Source organism: Ranitomeya imitator, chromosome 2 (assembly GCF_032444005.1).
Source record: "Ranitomeya imitator isolate aRanImi1 chromosome 2, aRanImi1.pri, whole genome shotgun sequence".
Classification (NCBI taxonomy): Eukaryota; Metazoa; Chordata; class Amphibia; order Anura; family Dendrobatidae; genus Ranitomeya; species Ranitomeya imitator.
Window position 1 is genome coordinate 384,358,961 of NC_091283.1, and position 22,948 is coordinate 384,381,908.

Here is a 22,948-nt window from a genome sequence, read left to right on the forward strand (position 1 = left end):
AGGCACCCTATTAATAAAGCCATATATTTTCCATATTCCCTGCCTTGGTCTATTTTGTGTATACTTTGTCCCATGCTATATTACGTTGGTTGTTGTTACCCACCCATACAGAATAAGACCGAAGTCACATTAGCGTATCACATCAGATGCTAGAGCAGCGAGCGGGAACCGCGTGTGAGTGCTGTGTGCTCCGATAATCTCGCATTGGAGAATCATAGCACAGCCGCGGAGGAGATGGAGAAATTAATTTCCTTTGTTGCCGACATCGGCGGAAATCGCACTGCACCATCTATCCTGACCCCACACAGAAACTTCCCCTCATCCAGCACCATGACAACCAGCACAGCAGAGTCCTGCATACACTGAGGCCCCTGATCATGTGACCCCTGACTCCTCCCCTCCTGTGACCTCATCCCAGGTCCTGTGCGCACAGAACAGCCATATATGTGGTGTGCGGCTCTGCAGGTGGAGGTAGGTGCTGGAGATTCCCCATTACTGGGCGCAGGGGACATTAACCCCCTCAGTGCTGAGCCTGTGATAAATCTCTGTATGTGACTATAATGGGACTGTGTGTTATACCGGGGGCAGGACGGGGCCATGACTGGATGTAGAGATCATGTGACGCCGGTAACAGCTCCGGAGATTTCTTACATGGGATCTTTATGATGTTACATCGTCATCTTCTCCCCATTCAGGTCCCTACAATATCGGATCCTCTCAGTGGAGATCTTCTATATAAGAGAATTCTCCTGAGTGACCCTACAAGGATGGATAGGGACAGGGACAAGATGGCGGAGAGGATATTACACCTCAACCTAGAGATTCTCTTCCGGCTTACTGGAGAGGTGAGAGATTCTGATGACGTCACATTACATCATTCTTATCTATGGGAATAACAGATGGACAGAACTGGAGAGGTGAGGACTCTGGAAATGTCTGTAGTGAGGTTTATTAATGTGTCTCTCCATAACCAGGATTACACAGTAGTGAAGAAGACCTCTAGTGACCGTTGTCAGGACCCTGTGTCTGAGGGACGGGGAAGACCCCTGAGCCCAATCACGGGGCCTCCACCTCACCCCATGATACATGAGGACATCAATGACCAGAAGATCCTAGAACTCACCTACAAGATGATTGAGCTGCTGACTGGAGAGGTGACACTGCTGGGAATGCTGGGACATTATACAGTAACGCTATGGAGGGATCGGGGGATGACGGTATCATTGTATGTGTCAGGTTCCTATAAGGTGTCAGGATGTCGCCATCTATTTCTCCATGGAGGAGTGGGAGTATTTAGAAGGACACAAAGATCAGTACAAGGATGTCATGATGGAGGTTCCCCAGCCCCTCACATCACCAGGTAATAGACAGGACTAAATACACACGGCCTATAATTATCTGTATGTAAAGAATGAATTCAGTCCCTGTATGTGTTTCCTCCAGTTCTATCCATTGAGTGGACAACACCAGAGAGATGTCCCCGTCCTCTTCTTCCACAGGACTGTAAACAAGAAGATCTCGATGTTCCTCAGGATCATAAGGTAGATGGAGAGAAGGTGTCATGAGATCTCCACTATGATGTGTAGAAATCTGTGAAGGTCTTGTGTTCAGGTTTGTTTTATCCCCCAGTATTATACACTGAAAGGACAATTTATTAGAAACACTGACACTTTCTTTATTGAAACTTTCCTGAATTGAGAATACTAATAAGGCCGGTATCACACATGCAAGAAACACGTCCGTGTCTCGCATGTGAAATCCAAGCTCTGGCGCCGGCACTGTGGAGCACAGCATGCGGCCGCATAGCAACACATGGAGCCGCACGCTCCGCTCCGAAGTGCCGGCGCCAGAGCTTGGATTTCACATGCCAGACATGGACGTGTTTCTCGCATGTGTGATCCCGGCCTAACACTGCAGTCCATTTCCAAGACCAGTTACCATGGTCAATAATAAAATATATAATATAAAATAAAGTGATAATTTTTCAGTCTGAAACCACATTAGAATGGGAATTTTGAGCACTTCACCTAGGCATGGTTGTCAGTGAAATTTTGAAAAATTCCTAACCTCTCCAGTTTTTTCTTGTTGAAAATATTAGTACTGATAATATTGTGATTGAGGGAAAAAATGCAATGAAAGGGGATCCATAGGACATACATGATTTGCTGATGAAGATACCAATAATATGTGAGGCAGTGACCAGTGTTACATGTGAGGGTCACTGTATGTTCCCCCCAGGATGCGCACGGAGGCGTATTGAGGCTATGGGAGTGCATTGCAGTCACAGGCGTAGCTGTGACTGCAATGAAAACTAAAAGTGAGTGTTAGTCTTGGACAAGCTATTTGTCCAGGGCAGATTTGAGAAAACCTGCTGACCTTTTGTTTTGAACTGGACTACAGGATGGTAGTGTGGCAGTCCGTATCCTTCCTGGCCTGGTTTTCCATGTGGCCGAAGGCTACAGGTTCTTTGGTTAAAAGCCCTGCAGTAAAGGGTTTGGGTGTGTCAGGGTCAGTCTGGTGTTTTCTAGCGTGCAGAGCAGCCAGGGGACCTGAGATGCCTGGCACCCACAGCTGTGCGGTCACTGTTGTGAATTCTGTTGTCAAGCTCCCTCCTGTGGTCATGAATGGTACTTCGGCTGGTTCTGTCCATGGACTTCCTCTGGTGGCTGTGAGTGGAGCTGCTGCTTCTGAGTTTCCTTCCACAGGTGACGAGGTTAATTCGTTGGCTGGCTGCTCTATTTAACTCCACTTAGATCATTGCTCCATGCCAGCTGTCAATGTTCCAGTATTGGTCTAGTTCGCTCCTGGATCTTCCTGGTGACCTGTCTACTCCAGCAGAAGCTAAGTTCCTGCTAGTTATTTATTTGTTTTCTATTTTTCTGTCCAGCCTGCTATTTTGATTTTGTCTTGCTTGCTGGAAGCTCTGGGATGCAGAGTGGCACCTCCGCACCGTGAGTCGGTGCGGAGGTCCTTTTGCGCACTCTGCGTGGTTTTCTGAAGTTTTTGTGCTGACCGCAAAGATACCTTTCCTATCCTCTGTCTGTTCAGTAAGTCGGGCCTCTCTTTGCTAAAATCTATTTAATCTCGGTGTTTGTGATTTTCATCTTAACTCACAGTCAATATATGTGGGGGGCTGCCTTTTCCTTTGGGGAGTTTCTCTGAGGCAAGGTAGGCTTTATTTTTCTATCTTTAGGGCTAGCTAGTTCTGAGGCTGTGATGAGTTGCATAGGGAGCGTTAGGAGCAATCCACGGCTATTTCTAGTGTGTGTGATAGGATTAGGGATTGCGGTCAGCAGAGTCCCCACTTCCCAGAGCTTGTCCTGTATTAGTGTAACTATCATGTCTTTCCGTGTGGTCTTAACCACCAGGTCCATTATTGTCCTAACCACCAGGTCATAACAGGTCACCCACGGTAACTGGTCTTGGAGGTGGACTGGCGTGTTTATTGGCTGCAAACTGGAGGATATGGTTCTCGGCTGCTATCCAGAGGATATAGTGTACTGTGTAATGCTGGGAGTTGGACGGTGGAGGTCACACTTGCATGTCCCATGCGAGAAACTCGCCCGAATCTCTCGCATCAATACCCGGTACAGCCGCCGGAACTAGGGACCATAGCGTGTGGCTGCATGTATATCTATGCAGCTGAACTCTCCGTTCCCGAGAGCCGGCTGCAGTGCCGGGTATTGATGCAAGAGACTTGTGCGAGTTTCTCGCATAGAACTCACAAGTGTGACCCCTGCCTAATGTTGTGAGTTAGACATTAATGCTGTGAAGTAAACATATTAAAGAGACTTTTGTTTGGAACTTTGCTGGGTCACTGCCTCATTGTCACACTCGCTCCCTGACTAGGTGGCGCGAGTGAGTATTGTGGCCCTACTGTGCCACAAACCAGACTACCTTGGAGAGGTGTGACTAAACAGCTACATTGGTGTTGACTGGAGCCTCTAGTGGTAAGGTCAGGCTTGTGCGGCAGGTAGCTACCAGGTACCTCTACAGGGCGGTGTCAGGCTGAAGCAGCTGATCCCACTAGGGAACGGAACACTAGGGACAGGTGCAAATACAGGCGGGCAAGGCTGGCACTCTGGCTGGCATTCAGGCATGGAACAGACAGGAGGAATTGGGACTGTAACGGGTAGGGCAGGAACACAGGCAGGTACGAGTAGGAAGAGGGAACTGACTAACCAGTACAGACTGTAGGGACAAGAGCCACGAGCCGCAGGACGCGGAGGGCAGAGCAGAGCTGCAGGGCATGGAGAGCAGAGCTGCAGGACGTGGAAAGCAGAGCAGAGCCTCAGGATGCAGAGAGCAGAGCCGTGGGACAGGATCAGAGCAGATCCACGGGATAGGAGCAGAGCTGGGGGACGGGAGCAGAGCAGAGCCGCAGGACAGGAGCAGAGCTGCGGGATGGGAGCAGAGCAGGGACGGGAGCAGAGCTGCGGGACGGGAGCAGAGCAGAGCCATGGGATGGGAGCAGATCAGGGACGCAGGATGGGTGCAGAGCAGAGCCGCGGGACGGGAGCAGAGCTGCAGGATGTGGGACGGGAGCAGAGCAGAACCACAGGATGCGGGACAGGAGCAGAGCTGTAGGATGTGGAACGAGAACAGAGCAGAAGGAGTGGATACAAGGATACACACAACTGATTAGGGAAGGCAACAGACTAGGATACAAACAGGTATAGGACGAAGCTCAGACAAGGACAGACACGGGAACAAGTTCAGGCCAAAGGATTCAGGCCTGGGTATACAGCCCCCAGGGTGGCAGAAGCTAGACACAAAGAGCACAGAAACAGGCCTGGGTATGCAGCCCCCAGGAAGGCGGAAAACAGGACAGGACCTGCAACTCAGTAACAGAAAGAAGACTGAGAGAGTTTGTTGCTCAGGTATCTTCCTATGGGTGGAGATGCCTTAAGTACCCAATACCTCTTGGCAATAGGGTGGGGGCATATTAGGCGTGTGCACACAGTCTCTATAAGACTCAGGAAGTGCTGGGGCCGCCGCCCTAAGCATACAGCCAGGAAGTGTGCAGCAAGCAAGGTCAAGAGGTTCACAGCATGGAGCAGGCAGAGGACAGACCACACAGCATGGCCCGCAGTAGTGAGTAAAATGCTAGATGGGAAGCCATGCAGTGATGCTGGCAGGGATGTTACACTCATCACTGCATAGCGTGGATGCCGCTGCATTACAAATTGTAGGTAATGCACAGTCTTGTAAATTTTAACTGACTACAGGACTGGTGTCCAACTAATGTGTTTGAAATCGCTTATTTTTTATTGGCACAGATGGGCTATAACATCAGATGAACAGTTCCTGTGCCATCATCTATCAGGTGTCATCATTTCAGGCGGGTGGAGGTAGAGTAATGGCGGGGGATTTTTTTCTTGGCTCATCCTGGATTCTTTGTTATCTGTGGATGGATGTTTGGACATTAGGGCTTCCATAAGCATTTTGGCCAATCAAGTTCATCACTTCATGGCGGCTGTTTCCTTACAGTAGAAGGACAATGCACCTTGTCACAATGATCCACTAGTCATGGATTGATTCCAGGAACATTAGAGAGTTTTTGTTGCTTCCCTGGACTTCATAGTCCTCATGTTTTAATCCTAAAGCGCATCTTCAGGATGAAATGAAAGAGACTGTTCACAACATATCAGTATCTCCATATTATTTGCAGATTGTCCAATAATCCCACAGAATTACTTCTTCATCTAGTGGAATCTATTACAATCTGAATTGCTGAGGATCTGAATAGACAACGTGGGTGTCTCTAATAATGTGGCCATTCAGTGTGTGTTTTATACTTGGTGGAGATGACAGGGTAAAGCTGATCATAGACATTAAATGTTGTCTGGATCTTCCCCTAGTTTTCTGGTTATGATTTTTTCATCTTTCTCTGACTCTTAAATTTTTTTTTTCAGGGTAAATATCTGCCCCATATTAATACTACAGAGACATATATGAGAGGTGATGAGTGGTGTAAAGAGGAGATTCCCACAGATAACCGCATAGGTGAGTATAACCTAAAAAACAATCCGTGCCAGGAGCGCACATCGGGTTGGCTCCATCCCAGAGGGAACACAAATCCATTATGGGTATTTATTTATGCGCCATGATTGTGCTTATAATAATATATGATTATTTTGTGACATGTTCGGACATTTCATCTCTTGCACATATCTGGTCAGTTTACATTATCGTTCTTGCAGCACATGATAATTATTATTATATTACATTATATGGTGATCTGCTGCAGATTCCTGCAATGTCTGGTATAACCCTGTTTTTTGTAAACCTACTACCATCCACTCTGATCATTACATAGTATATTTTTCCCCTAATTAAACACGTTGATTATGTGTCTGTATTCCTAAATCTTAAACAGATTTTGGTTCCTTTCCTCATTTTTGTACAATCATGTTCTTACATTCTGACATCTTCCCTCTTCTATCTAGTGAATTTTTTTTACATGACCCTGGTAATGTCGAGCAGTTGGGGTATAAAACGGCACAACCCTTACCTTCGATAACTCCTCCCCCGTAACCCATACCCTCTTACCCCTAAATAAAGACTCCAACTACGTATTCTTTTGGAATAATGTCGGCCACAGCAGCCTTTTTATTTAAATACAAACAAAACATCATAAATAATAACATCCAATAACTTTTAAACTAGGAGGGGTCCTTGGAGCTCCCATGGATCTGGTGATCAAAACACAGCACAACGTGAACGTTACCAAAACCAAATTACTCCCAGCCGATACCGCCTGGCTCAGGAGCACCAAAACCCCAGGGGGTTCCCTGTTCACGTTACAATTCCCGGGGAACCGACTACCCCCGCCGGAACCCCCCAAGTCACCAGATCCAAAACCAGTTTTAACACAAAATACCGGGGAGCCATAAGCCAATGAATCCCCTCAACCCAATTTCCATCAACTCCAAGGACTCCCCCCAGCCACCACGGCCACAATGACCCATGTTACCTAACATACCACCCCAAAAGGTGAAATAAAAAACCCACCTAAACCAAAACAATTAGGGCGGGAGGGCGGGACACTTGCTGTCTGGAGAGCGGGAACTAACAGGCCCCACCCCCCACTGCCTAGTTAAACTAACAGTTTCCTCTATCCCCACCTCTTACTCATTAACCCCTCCCTCCATCCCATGGTCATGATGTGCCTACCCTTACGCCGCGGGGGGAGGGGCGGCTCCAGCTCCGGCCATTACTTGACCCTGGTAATGTCGAGCAGTTGGGGTATAAAACGGCACAACCCTTACCTTCGATAACTCCTCCCCTGTAACCCATACCCTCTTACCCCTAAATAAAGACTCCAACTACGTATTCTTTTGGAATAATGTCGGCCACAGCAGCCTTTTTATTTAAATACAAACAAAACATCATAAATAATAACATCCAATAACTTTTAAACTAGGAGGGGTCCTCGGAGCTCCCATGGATCTGGTGATCAAAACACAGCACAACGTGAACGTTACCAAAACCAAATTACTCCCAGCCGATACCGCCTGGCTCAGGAGCACCAAAACCCCAGGGGGTTCCCTGTTCACGTTACAATTCCTGGGGAACCAACTACCCCCGCCGGAACCCCCCAAGTCACCAGATCCAAAACCAGTTTTAACATAAAATACCGGGGAGCCATAAGCCAATGAATCCCCCCAACCCAATTTCCATCAACTCCAAGGACTCCCCCCAGCCACCACAACGAGGGACTTTGAAACCTTAAAGACCCGAGACCCCACCACTCCGAAACGCTATGGCCTTCTCCACACCTTCTTGCAGCCCAAGTGCCCAAAAATCAATTCCAACGGCATTCAGATGCACACCGTCTGCAAGCCAGAATGCCCCGTCACCTTTTTCCAACTCAAAATGCCTTACGGCTACTCCACCATTCCTGGCCACAAACGCGGACACCGCTCTGTTAACCTTGATTCTGGCCTTATTAAGTTTATCCAATGACCGCATGTTCCTCCACCGTTTTTGCGGTACAATCTCCGACCATACCACTGATATCCCCGGATATAACCGCCACAACCGCAACAAGTCCTGCTTGATGTCTTTAATTAGTTCTCTGAATGGGCGCGAACCCAAGTCATTTCCTCCCACGTGTAGCACCAAAATATCCGGTGACCTGTCCAAAACTACCGCAGCATTAATCTCCTTCAGCACCCTGTTCCAGGCCAAACCTCTAAAACCGATCCACCGGACCACCGCTACCGACCGATCGAAACCGAGTTGTCTACCCTCCGACCGTACATCAGCGCGCCGGGCTCCCCAATGCACATAGGAATGGCCGAAAATCCACACCAAAAACGGTAAGGAACCTAAAAAATACAAACACAAAGGTCAATCAACCAACTAAAAAAAAACACCAACTTCCTAAACGCACCTCTTCAGGATGAGAAACGCACACCACCCCTAACACCTAACATAACTGCGATATCTATTCGACTTCCATCTCCCAATACGCTTGATAGCCTCCGCATCCAAACCTCCAGCAGCCGCATCCGTAGCTGCCCCAATCCGAAACGAATGAGGAGTGAAACGCGAATCATCCAACCCCAACAAATCAACCGCTCTCTGAATCGTCTGAAACTGATATCTAGACAAAGCAGAACCGTCCTCATGACAAAGTAAGGATCCCTCCCTGCGAGGCCCTAGCCCCCAAAAACCTTTCAAACAACTAACTGGGCACATCAGTGAACCAGCTACCTCACCCAGCTCAATTTTCTTACCGCGCCCCACTTGATCCGTCTTGGATCGACGCAACCAGAACTCCACACGTCCTTTGGCCAAGAGAACATCCCTTGCCAAAACTCCCCCAGCTGTATACTTATTAGGAGACACCAATTCACTAATTCTCATTGCACCAAAATATGCCCACGAGAAAGCCAAACTGAAAAGACGTTGTTCAAACAGCAACCCACAACAGTCACCCAAAATCTCACCCAATCGCTCCAACATCGCGAAAGACACAGGACGCCGAGAATCCAACCTACCATATTGTCTCCGGAAACTCCCACCCGACCGTATCAATGACAATCCCCAAAAAACTCAAGCACGTACACGGCCCTTCCGTCTTCCCGGGGGCCAATGGAACCCCGAAACGTTCACACACCCATTCGACAGCCCGTAAAAGGCGCGAACAACGATCTGACCCAGCCGGGCCCACACATAGGAAATCATCCAGATAGTGTATCACCGAATCACAATCGGAAACATCCTTAACCGCCCACTCCAAAAACGAACTAAACATCTCAAACAAAGCGCAAGATAGGGAACAACCCATAGGTAGACACCTATCTACGAAACCCCCCCCCTCCCAAAAACAACCCAAAAGCTTAACACTATCAGGATGAGCTGGCAACAGCCTGAACGCTGCTTCAATATCCGTCTTGGCCAACAAGGCCCCACGACCAAACTTGCAAACCCACGCGACAGCTTCATCAAATGACGCGTAAACCACCGAGCAAAGCTCAGGCGCAATACCGTCGTTAACGGACAACCCCCGCGGGTAAGACAAGTGGTGAATCAGACGGAATTTACCAGCTTCCTTCTTAGGAACCACACCTAGAGGTGAGACCACCAAATCCTCAAACGGAGGAGACAAAAAGGGGCCCGCCATCCTTCCCAACGCGACCTCCTTCTTCAACTTCTCTGAAACCACCTCCCCATGTAACACCGCCGACCTCAAATTTTTAAGCGTCTGAGGAACCACAAACGAAAGGGCCGGAATAACAAAACCGTCCCGAAAACCTCGATGTAGCACCCCCGCCGCCTCCTTCCGGGGGTATCTATTTAGAAAGGGGACCATCTTTTCCAGACTCACTGGCGTCACCCCCTTGAGAATTCCCTGACCCTGACTTGGACTTAGCTTTTTTAAAACATTTTGAGGCCCCATGGGAAGAGCCACTGCAGTGTGAACACAAGTGCTTGAATTTGCAGTTAACCCCGAACTTACATTGCCCGTCGTTGAACTGCCAACACAAGCCCGCTTTATGATCCCCCCGCCTGACTGGACTGTCCGGCCGATCCCGCCGAACTGGATTGACTACTCTGACCGGAACTACCGGCCCCCCTGAAAGGAAAGGCCAAATTTGTACTGCGCCATCACCCGCAGCCAAAGCCCGATATACTTCTGATCCCACCGAAGCGTTGGACGTATAGCCTTCCTCTGCCGGAATTGCTCATCATACCTCAACCAAGACTGTCCGCCATAAACCCTATGTGCCTCTCCAATAGAGTCCATGTAGCAAAAAAGGCCCGAACAATTCTCAGGCGCCTTCTCCCCAATTACACTCGCCAAAATAGCAAACGCCTGCAGCCAATTTATGAAAGTCTGAGGAATCAAACGCCACCTCCGTTTCTCCTCCTCCTCCTTCTTACTATCCTCCTTCTTCCCTTTGTCCAAGTTAAATTTTTCTAACGGGAGCAGCGAAAAAATTTCAACATACTCATCCTTCATGATCTTTTCTTTTACCTCCTTCTTAAGATGCGCCCCCAAAGGGCCCTCAAAACACACATATTCCTCCCCATGAGCCCTATCATCTAAATGGACCCGACACTCCTTCTCTTTCTCCGTTTGTACCGACACCGGCGCCCAGGAGCCCGACGCCACTTCATTCGAACCTGTAACCCTCTGCGACCCCATCCACGCCGCCAAATGCCGTTGATCACTCATTCCCCTCTCCAACCGCACCAACAAATCCCTCACATTTTCTAACACCGCCCCGACACCCCCCACATCAGCCCCGACAACGCCACTAACCCCAAAACCCGTAGCCAAACCCCCTTGTGCCCCCACACGCACCGGAGACGGCAAACACTGTACAGGTAGCAAAGACATGGACAAACACTCACCAGGCTGCGGGGGAGCTGTGATCCCCCCAGCCGGAGTCCCAGGATCCAACCGCCGCTGTCCGTGGAGATCTAGCGCATCAGGAGGCAACTGCCACAGGGGAGTCTGCGTTGCGTCTTGCTGTGATGATGAAGCCTGAGGTGAAGGAAGCGCAGCCTGTACCGTCTCTGCTTGCTGGCGCTGGTCTGTCGTCCAAACGGCCGAGCCCCCATCCCCCACTGTGTGAGGCCGCCGCTGTGTCCATCAATCCAGCTGCAGGGGCAAACCCTGCTGATGCTACCGGGGCCAGCCCCACACCCGGACCTGCAGGGCTACCCGCCACCGCTCCTTTCCCCCGTCCTGCTGCAGGTGAGACAGAGGCAGGCCGCGCGGAAGGAGCATCCCCGCTGCGGCCCCCCGATGTACTAGGCCTCAAACGCTGCCCGGCTCGCGCTGGCTCCGCCCCTGCAATGCCGCGAGGTGAAGGCCTTGCAGCCGCCGCCGGACCCCGTCTGGCAGTAGGATTCCTCCCAGGCCGGGGCCTGCTGGCGCTGCTATTTAAAGGCGCCCGGCCTGGAGGGTCCCTGGAGGAGCTCCTGCGCCGACGGGGGGCCCGAGGAGCTGAGTCGGGCGACAGCCGGTCCGGAGGCCTTGTCCGACGCGCGCGCCTCACCGGAGACACCGCCGTCGTCGCTGCTGCTGTCACCGCCGACCCTCCGCTCCCGATGATTCCGGCTACCTGCCTTTCCAGCCAGCCTGGAGGGTGCCCTGCTGCCACGGCCCTCAGGCTCTCCAGAATGCTGTCCACAGTGGCCAAGGTAGGTGCACACTTGCTGTCTGGAGAGCGGGAACTAACAGGCCCCACCCCCCACTGCCTAGTTAAACTAACAGTTTACTAACTTACTCATTAACCCCTCCCTCCATCCCATGGTCATGATGTGCCTACCCTTACGCTGCGGGGGGAGGGGCAGCTCCAGCTCCGGCCATTACTTTACACTTCATCCATTTTTTACTTTATATTTTGCATATGTGATAAAAGATATTGATGGTTTTTAATTTACTCTTTTACTTTTTCGGAATGTGATTTTTTTTTTTCAGTTATAGCTCTATACTCATGGCCCTCTTTTGGTACCATGACATACCAGGCACTTAACCTTTTTAGGTTCTTTTATTTTTGCCACTTTTGAAGCAGAAGAGATACTTCTGTATTCACAGTCCTGTGAGTCCTATAAGTGCTGTAATCACCAGAGATTTCTAACTATAGAATTATTTTCAAAAATTATACAAAATCATCACAGTAAACATGGACATATGTGGTGTCCCTGTAATTGTAACAACATGTACAATATAGTGATTTATAGTGATCAGTAACCAGTGTGAATAAAAATGACACCTTTGTTTACATTCATATTATATATACAGTATATATATGTGTGTGTGTGTGTGTATGTATATATATATATATATATATATATATATATATATATATATATATATATATATATATATATATATATATATATATATATATATATATATATATATATAGCAAAAAAAGCTTATCACTCAGAACTTTGTTTTCCATTCTAAAAAAGAACACATATAATAAAAATAATAATAAAGGCATCCAGACAGACAACAATTAACAGTCCCACTCGGTTTTGTTTGCTTCAGTTGTGCAACAGATAAATTCCATTTTCCTGAAGGGAACAGTCAAAACTCAGAAACTCAGGTGTGAACACACTCCAAAGCTGTCCGGCAAAAAATGGATACATGTCTGTGTTTTGATCCGCTTGATTGAATTTGCCCATTCAAGGGAATGGGTCTGCATTTCCAGATCGTACTCTCATGTCATCCAGAATATCCTGGTTCATTAACTGACTCAGAATATTGTATGTTGACATTTTTTCCTTGTGAATCACCAGACTCCAATATTTTTACGGTGGAGAACTTCATAGTGTGAATATGTCCCATGGAGAGGGAAAGAATGACGGAGAAACCATATACCTGCCTGGCAGTAAGGCCGGCGTCACACTAGCGAGTTTTACAGACGTATGAGCACATAAAATACGTCCGTAAAACACGCATTACACACGGCCCAATTATTCTCTATGCCCCAGCTCCTATATGCCGTATTTTACTGATCCGTATTATACGGCTTTCTACGGCCGTAGAAAATCGCAGCATGCTGCGTTTGTCACCGTATTGCGCAAAAAAATCGCCAATGAAAGTCTATGGAAGCCAGAAAAATACGGATTACACACGGACCAGCAGTGTGACTTGCGAGAAATACGCAGTGGTGTTAGAGAGAAAAGCCGGCAATTCAGTGCGGTGTACAGTAAAATCACACTGACAGCTTACAGTAGAATAGGTAGAATAAATGTGTACACATAGAATAGGAATATCTAATATATAATTGCCTAGAATACTACTTCCTGCAATTTGTGCCAACTTCCGTGGCTTTGTCCGGAGCTAATGTCCGGAGCTAATGTCCGGAGCTAATGTCCGGAGATTAATTGCCTAGAATACTACTTCCTGCAATTTGTGCCAACTTCCGTGGCTTTGTCCGGAGCTAATGTCCGGAGCTAATGTGCGGAGATAATGTCCGGAGCTAATGTCCGGAGATAAGTGACGTCAACAGTGTCCAGTGTCTGATTGGTTGCCGCCTGCTGCGAGCGACCAATCAGAAACGTGCCGTACTGTGACACACTCCGCCCGCCATTTTGGTGTGATTTTTGAATTTTTACCTCACAGCAAGTTTCTACTGCGTGGAGGCGGGCCCAGTGACGTTGCTCTTCAAGCTCCTGCCGAATTTCGTCAAAAAAATGATACCATTTACCAAAACTATATATATTTAGTTGTGAAGTGGTTCAGTGACATTTTCACACCAATTTTGAACTTTTGTTTGGTGTTTTCTCCATATACTGCCTATTATTTTTGTTCTTTCTTACTATTATTTATTAATTGTATTATTCTTACATTTGAATAAATAAAGTATATATGGATTCTAGACTCCCGATTCTTTAGAATCGGGCTGCCACCTAGTATATATATATATATATATATACAGTGGGGCAAAAAAGTATTTAGTCAGTCAGCAAAAGTGCAAGTTCCACCACTTAAAAAGATGAGAGGCGTCTGTAATTTACATCATAGGTAGACCTCAACTATGGGAGACAAACTGAGAAAAAAAAATCCAGAAAATCACATTGTCTGTTTTTTTAACATTTTATTTGCATATTATGGTGGAAAATAAGTATTTGGTCAGAAACAAACAATAAAGATTTCTGGCTCTCACAGACCTGTAACTTCATCTTTAAGAGTCTCCTCTTTCCTCCACTCATTACCTGTAGTAATGACACCTGTTTAAACTTGTTATCAGTATAAAAAGACACCTGTGCACACCCTCAAACAGTCTGACTCCAAACTCCACTATGGTGAAGACCAAAGAGCTGTCAAAGGACACCAGAAACAAAATTGTAGCCCTGCACCAGGCTGGGAAGACTGAATCTGCAATAGCCAACCAGCTTGGAGTGAAGAAATCAACAGTGGGAGCAATAATTAGAAAATGGAAGACATACAAGACCACTGATAATCTCCCTCGATCTGGGGCTCCACGCAAAATCCCACCCCGTGGGGTCAGAATGATCACAAGAACGGTGAGCAAAAATCCCAGAACCACGTGGGGGGACCTAGTGAATGAACTGCAGAGAGCTGGGACCAATGTAACAAGGCCTACCATAAGTAACACACTACGCCACCATGGACTCAGATCCTGCAGTGCCAGACGTGTCCCACTGCTTAAGCCAGTACATGTCCAGTCCCGTCTGAAGTTTGCTAGAGAGCATTTGGATGATCCAGAGGAGTTTTGGGAGAATGTGCTATGGTCTGATGAAACCAAACTGGAACTGTTTGGTAGAAACACAACTTGTCGTGTTTGGAGGAAAAAGAATACTGAGTTGCATCCATCAAACACCATACCTACTGTAAAGCATGGTGGTGGAAACATCATGCTTTGGGGCTGTTTCTCTGCAAAGGGGCCAGGACGACTGATCCGGGTACATGAAAGAATGAATGGGGCCATGTATCGTGAGATTTTGAGTGCAAACCTCCTTCCATCAGCAAGGGCATTGAAGATGAAACGTGGCTGGGTCTTTCAGCATGACAATGATCGAAAGCACACCGCCAGGGCAACAAAGGAGTGGCTTCGTAAGAAGCATTTCAAGGTCCTGGAGTGGCCTAGCCAGTCTCCAGATCTCAACCCTATAGAAAACCTTTGGAGGGAGTTGAAAGTCCATGTTGCCAAGCGAAAAGCCAAAAACATCACTGCTCTAGAGGAGATCTGCATGGAGGAATGGGCCAACATACCAACAACAGTGTGTGGCAACCTTGTGAAGACTTACAGAAAACGTTTGACCTCTGTCATTGCCAACAAAGGATATATTACAAAGTATTGAGATGAAATTTTGTTTCTGACCAAATACTTATTTTCCACCATAATATGCAAATAAAATGTTAAAAAAACAGACAATGTGATTTTCTGGATTTTTTTTTCTCGGTTTGTCTCCCATAGTTGAGGTCTACCTATGATGTAAATTACAGACGCCTCTCAACTTTTTAAGTGGTGGAACTTGCACTATTGCTGACTGACTAAATACTTTTTTGCCCCACTGGTGTATATATATATATATATATATATATATATATATATATATATATATATATATATATATATATATATATATATATATATATATATATATATATATATATATATATATATATATATATATATATATAAAAACCTACACTTGCATAAAAGCCATTGCTTATTTTTACATGACCATACTACTGTACTCTGTGCTAGATGCAAGTATATACCTGTCAGGAAGTGTATGAGAGATGATCACTATCTAATAGCACTGACTTGCAGTTAAATTGATAAGGGTCCACTGAACATGAAACTGCAAATGATTGGTGACAGGGGAAGTGAAACCAGAACCTACAGAGAATACGGCTTCACCAGAGATGTGAAAATATTGAAAAAGCACAACCTGGTGGCCTAACATCATAATCTACTAGTCCTTGGGTATTAGTCTCCTGTCTTAATCAGTCTATATCGATAATATAAATATTAATATAATTTTAATACAGTGTTATTGACAAATAATAATTTTATTCTTGGCAGATGACGGTACCAGGAGCTCAGAGGAACATCTGATATTTTCAGTTTTTGCAGCAGGGGATCAAGGTATCAAATCAGATACATATGAAGACCATGTAGTTATCACAGATATACCTCAAGCCCTTCTTAGGAAAAATCTATCATCTGATCCTTTTAAACTGGTCCTTCCTTCTACTTCATTAAAGGAAAATATTAAAAACAAAAACCACAACAGTACTGATGAACATGAAGTATCTCACACAGGGAAGAAGCTATTTTCATGTTTAAAATGTAGGAAATATTTTAAAAGGAAATCAGATCTTGTTTCACATCAAAAACATCACACAGGGGAGAAGCCATTTTTATGCTCAGAATGTGAGAAATGTTTTATGAATAAATCACATCTTGTTACACACCAGAGAACTCACACAGGGGAGAAACCATATTTATGTTCCGAATGTGGGGATTGTTTTAATCAGAAATCAATTCTTGTTAGACATCAGAGAACTCACACTGGGGAAAAGCCATTTTCATGTTCAGAATGTGGGAAATGTTTTTTGCATAAATTCAATCTTGTTTCACATCAGAGAACTCACACAGGGGAGAAGCCATTTTCATGTTCAGAATGTGGGAAATGTTTTATACATAAATCACATCTTGTTACACATCAGAGAACTCACACAGGTCAAAATCCATTTTCATGTTCAGAATGTCAGAAATATTTTATGGATAAAACACATCTTGTTACACATCAAAGAACTCACACAGGGGAAAAGCCATTTTCATGCTCAGAATGTGGGAAATGTTTTAGTGAGAAAAAAACTCTTGTTAAACATCAAATAACTCACACAGGGGAGAAACCGTTTTTATGTCCCGAATGTGGGGGTTGTTTTAATCAGAGATCAAATCTTGTTAGACATCAGAGAACTCACACTGGGCAAAAGCCATTTTCATGTTCAGAATGTGGGAAATGTTTTAGAGATAAGTCAAATCTTGTTAAACATCAGAGAACTCACATATTGGAGTTGCCATTTTAATGTTTAAAATGTGAGAAATATTTTAAAAGGAAATCAAATCTTGTTTCGCATTAAAAATCTCACAAAGTTCAGGTAGATGCTATTTGATTAAAATGGTCATCTTTCCAATGTTGCTATGCTTATTTCAAGCTCTTCCGCAGCTATTGTCACAACCAGATATTAAACAATTAAATGCAGCGTTTAAGAGGTTCATATGGAGTGAGAAGGGAAGAACGCATATAGGATTGCTCAAGCTACAATTGCCCAGAAGAGAGGGAGGAATTAATTTTCTGGATATTTGAAGATACAATCTGGCAGCTAACTTTAGGTACATTGTGGATTGGATTTGGGGGTCTCCCATTTTGCCAACATACAATTGGAGCAACAGGTGAGCCCTCGGGTGTCACTACCCGCTTTGATCTATCTGGGTAACGATGAGCTACCTGATGATATTAGAGAGCACTCGGTTTTGTGGCAAACTATTTTGGCAAGGAGAAGAGGGAGAAAAATCTGTGGAGGCACAGGTGATCTGTGTCCCTTTCAGCCATTCCTGACCAACCGTTACACCGATGCCTCTACCCTGTGCCAGTCATTGCACTGGTTACCCATCCACTCCAGAATCCAGTACAAAAGTATTACCCTCATTCATAGGGTTGAGCGACCTTGACTTTTTAGGGTCGAGCCGGGTTTCGCGAAACCCGACTATCTCAAAAGTCGAGTTGAGTGAAATCGGCGGATTATGGCGAAAAGTCGAGGATCGACCGAAACCCAATGCAAAGCCAATGGGATTTTTTTTTTTTTCTCTCTCTCTCTCTCTCTCTCTCTCTCTCTCTCTCTCTCTCTCTCTCTCTCTCTCTCTCTCTCTCTCTCTCTCTCTCTCTCTCTCTCTCTCACTCAACTGAAAAGCTGGTGTTACACATTGCAAATCGCTACAGCGCACAAGTGACAACATGGCGATAGGTCTTAGGGGCGTGGACGCCTATGTCATCACTCTGCCCACGCCCCTTCATTGGCTGAAAAAAATGGCGCCAAGCGCGTCATACGAAACGCGACTTTGGCGCGAAAGTCGCGTACCGCATGGCCGACCCCACACAGGGATCGGGTCGGGTTTCATGAAACCCGACTTTGCCAAAAGTCGGCGACTTTTGAAAATGAACGATCCGTTTCGCTCAACCCTACTCATTCACAAAGCGCTCCATGGCTCAGCACCACCGTACATCTCCTTCCTGGTCTCAGCCTACCACCCTACCCGTGCTCTCCATTCTGCTAATGACCTGAGGTTAGCATCCTCATTAACCAGAACTTCCCACTCCCATCTCCAAGACTTTTCACGTGCTTCGCCAATTCTTTGGAATGCACTACCCAGGTAAATACGATTAATCCCCAATCCCCACAGTTTTAAGCGTGCCCTAAAAACGCATTTGTTCAGACTGGCCTACCGCCTCAACGCATTAACCGAATTATCCATGTGTGGCCCATTCATATAAGTTAGACCAAAATCAAGTTTCTCGCATCATGTTCTCATACAATTTGTACAGTTAATAGCCCTCTATGTCTGTATTTCTACATACTTAGGTTGTTAACTAGTTCATGCAGCTTTACATGAACACTTGATCCTTACACTATGGCTGATCCAAACAACAAAAGCAATTGTTACCATTCACCTCTTGTGTCTCCCCTTTTTCCTCATAGTTTGTAAGCTTGCGAGTAGGGCCATCACTCTCCTTGGTATTTATTTTGAATTGTCATTTTTGTAATGCTGTAATGTCTATTGTCTGTACAAATCCCCACTATAATTTGTAAAACGCTGCGGAATATGTTGGCGCTATATCAATAAAATTGTTATTATTTCTAAGCAACTCTAAGTTTATGAATAATTGTCCACCTGTACATTATGTAACCTTGGCAAAACAGGTAACCTTGGCAAAACAGGGATGCACCATGGTGGCTGACATGTTGGATCAATTTCTCCCTACTATCTTTTGAAACAATAACACAGCGCTTTCCTTTTTTTAGACACAAGCCGTTCATCTTCCTTCAGGCACGTAGCCTAACTCTAAACAGCAATAGCACAAAAATAGGACTTGAAAATCCTCCAAAAATACAGCAAAAAGGCAGAGATCCTTACCTGCCTGGGCCTCCAAACAAATGCACTAACAGGATTCAGTGGACCCATATAGTTAAGATGACAGTAACACAGGTGCCAGAATACCGATGAGGCAACCGCTCACAGCCTACTAATTCATGGAGGGGGCGGTTTCTTGGTATATCAATGCACTAGAAAGACTTGTATGTGGCGCTGTTCACACTATGACAATGCACAGCATCCAGGTATAGCCTAGTAGTTACACCCTTCTATTAGATCAAGCAGGCTGCCCAGCACTATCAAAATGCATCCTATGTGAACAGGCACCACAGTTTACAAGACAAAATGCAGTGGACCCATATAGTTAAGGCACGTAGCCTAGCCCAAAAATATATTAGTGGTAGGAAAGATGCAACTCAGATGAATAACATGGAGGTCTTTCTTGAAACCTCAAGATCGCAGAATGCTTCAACGAGCAAAATATCCTCCATACTACGTCAGCGTTGGTCTTGGTAGGGGAGAGACATCGGGCCTTCTAGATGGGTGATTTGAATGCTACGATGTCACAGAAGAAATGTATTCCCTACAGTAGTTACATGGACATGGCTTTATTGATTCTACATAGGGCATACATCACTCCGTGAATGCAGGCTAAAATGACACCTACAACATTGTATACATGCTCAAAATGTGAAACACAACATACAGTAGACATCCTCCATCACCTGTGAAGTTGTCCAGGAATACAAGATCTATGGCATTTGATACATATAGTGATGAGCGGGTATGCTTGTTACTCAAGATTTCTGAAAATGCTCGGGTGATCTCCAAGTATTTTGGGCATGCTCGGATATTTAGTTTATGTAGCTGAAGCTACATGATTGTTACTCGCACCCTGGCTGGGTGGCGCGAGCCCCACTGTGCCACAAACCAGATTACCCTGGGAGGGGCGTGACTAAGCAGCTACCTTGGTGTTCACTGGAGCCTCTGATCATGAGGTCAGGCTTGTGCAGCAGGTAGCTGCCAGGTACCACTCCAGGGCGGTGTATGGCTGTGGCAGCTGATCCCACTGTGGGATGAAACACTAGTGACAGGTGCAAGCTAGTATGGATGGCCACGATTGGTACTCTGGCAGGCAGGCCCAGCTGGCACTCTAGGCGGGCACGGCTGGCACTGTGGCAGGCAGATGGGCACGGCTGGCACTCTAGGCAGGCAGGCGGGCATGGCTAGCGAGACTGAAACTGGTTCGGGTAAGGCAAGAACACAGGCAGGTACGAGTAGGGATCAGATAGGACCTAGTTCAGACTGGAGGGACAGTAATTGTTAGGAACCAGTTCAGTCTGGATGGACAGGAACTGCTTCAGGAGACACGGGAACACAGGCAGGAATGAGTAGGATAAGGAAGCAGGCAGGAACCAGTGTTATGATCAGGTGGCCTTGGAGCAGCATGAAATGACCTTCGCTGGAGCAGTGGTAACTTTACTGACTGCAAACCCTGATCCTATCACCGCAACTAGAAGTAGTCGTGGGGTGTGGCTAACCAGACCTAGACATCTCGACACAGCCTAAGGAGTAAATAATCCTAAAGATGGAAATAGGAAAACTCTCTTGCCTCAGAGTAGATCCCCAAAGGATAGGTAGCCCCCCACAAATAATGACTGTGAGTAGGAGAGGAAAAGACACGCAGACAGAAAACAGGGATAAGCAAAGGAGGCCACTTCTACCTAGATAGGAACGGAAAGTACAGGATACTTTGCGGTCAGCATAAAACACTACAAAATATCCACAGCAGAAAAATACAAAAACTCCACCACCTAACTAAAGATGTGGAGAGTATATCTGCGACTCCAGTGAGTCCAACTAGACTGAGAAAAACAACAGGCACAGTCTAGCAGGAACAAAATAGAAACAAGATCAGCACAAAAATAAACACACAGCCGTGTGTCTAAAAAAAATGAAGCAAACACTTATCTTTGCTGAATTGGCAGCAAGCAGGAAAGGCCAGGCAGAGGACCAACACTTCCAAAGGAACATTGACTACTGGCAAGGACTAATGAGTCCTGCACAGCTAAATACCCCAGTCAAAATTGCAATTAGCAGAAACACCTGTCCAAGACTGCTGCTCAGGAATAACTGCATTATCAACAACCACCGGAGGGAGCCCAAGAGCAGAATTCACAACAGTAGCCCCCCCCCTTGAGGAGGGGTCACCGAACCCTCACCAAAGCCCCCAGGCCAGTCAGGACGAGCAAGATGAAAGGCACGAACCAAATCAGCGGCATGGACATCAGAGGCCGAAACCCAAGAATTATCCTCCTGGCCATAACCCTTCCATTTGACAAGGTACTGAAGCTTCCGCCTCGAAAAACGAGAATCCAAAATCTTCTCAACCACATATTCCAACTCCCCATCGACCAACACAGGGGCCGGAGGATCAACAGAGGGAACAACGGGCTCCACATATTTCCGCAACAAAGATCTATGGAAGACATTATGGATAGCAAAAGAGGCCGGAAGCGCCAGACGAAAAGACACCGGATTAATAATCTCAGAAATCTTATAAGGACCAATAAACCGAGGCTTAAACTTAGGAGAAGAAACCTTCATAGGAACATGACGGGAAGATAACCAAACCAGATCCTCAACCCGAAGCCGGGAACCAACACAGCGACGTCGGTTAGCAAAACATTGAGCCTCCTCCTGAGACAACACCAAATTGTCCACCACCTGAGCCCAAATCTGCTGCAACCTGTCAACCACAGAATCCACACCAGGAAAGTCAGAAGACTCAACCTGCCCAGAAGAAAAACGAGGATGAAAACCAAAATTACAAAAAAAGGCGAAACCAAAGTAGCCGAATTAGCCCGATTATTAAGGGCAAACTCGGCCAATGGCAAAAAAGCCACCCAATCATCCTGATCAGCAGACACAATGCATCTCAAATAAGTCTCCAAAGTCTGATTAGTACGCTCGGTCTGGCCATTTGTCTGAGGATGAAATGCAGAAGAAAAAGACAAATTAATGCCCAGCCTAGCACAAAAGGCCCGCCAAAACCTAGAAACAAACTGGGAACCTCTGTCGGACACAATATTCTCAGGAATACCATGCAAACAGACCACATGCTGAAAAAACAACGGAACCAAATCAGAAGAAGAAGGCAATTTAGGCAAAGGCACCAAATGAACCATCTTAGAGAATCGGTCACAAACAACCCAGATAACAGACATCCTCTGGGAAACAGGAAGATCGGAAATAAAATCCATAGAAATATGCGTCCAGGGCCTCTCAGGGACCGGCAATGGCAAAAGCAACCCACTAACACAGGAGCAACAAGGCTTGGCCCGCGCACAAGTCCCACAGGACTGCACAAAAGACCGCACATCACGCGATAAGGAAGGCCACCAAGATGACATATCAACCAAGTCTCTGGTACCAAAAATGCCAGGATGACCAGCCAACACAGAGCAGTGAACCTCAGAAATCACTCTACTAGTCCATCTGTCAGGAACAAACAGCTTCCCCACAGGACAACGATCAGGTTTGTCAGCCTGAAATTTCTGAAGAACCCGTCGTAAATCAGGAGAAACGGCAGAAAGGACCACCCCTTCCTTCAAAATACCGACTGGTTCCAAGACCTCAGGAGAATCAGGCCGAAAACTCCTAGAGAGGGCATCAGCCTTAATATTCTTAGAACCCGGAAGGTACGAGACCACGAAATCAAAACGAGAAAAAAACAAGGACCATCGAGCCTGTCTAGGATTCAACTGTTTGGCAGACTCAAGGTAAATCAGATTCTTATGATCGGTCAAGACCACAAAACGGTGCTTAGCTCCCTC

The 22,948-nt window shown here is 46.2% G+C and overlaps 1 protein-coding gene across 1 annotated transcript; it reads left to right on the top strand.

Moving 5' to 3' along the window:
• The first annotated feature begins 411 nt into the window (after window positions 1–411).
• LOC138664081 (oocyte zinc finger protein XlCOF22-like) lies at window positions 412–18,885 on the top strand. The gene is made up of 6 exons (XM_069750512.1): window positions 412–471; window positions 696–845; window positions 975–1,360; window positions 1,444–1,541; window positions 5,916–6,006; window positions 16,035–18,885. The coding sequence occupies exons 3-6, from the start codon at window positions 1,228–1,230 to the stop codon at window positions 17,045–17,047; spliced, it is 1,335 nt and encodes a 444-aa protein (XP_069606613.1). The 5' UTR covers window positions 412–471; window positions 696–845; window positions 975–1,227; the 3' UTR covers window positions 17,048–18,885.
• Window positions 18,886–22,948: the final 4,063 nt, after the last annotated feature.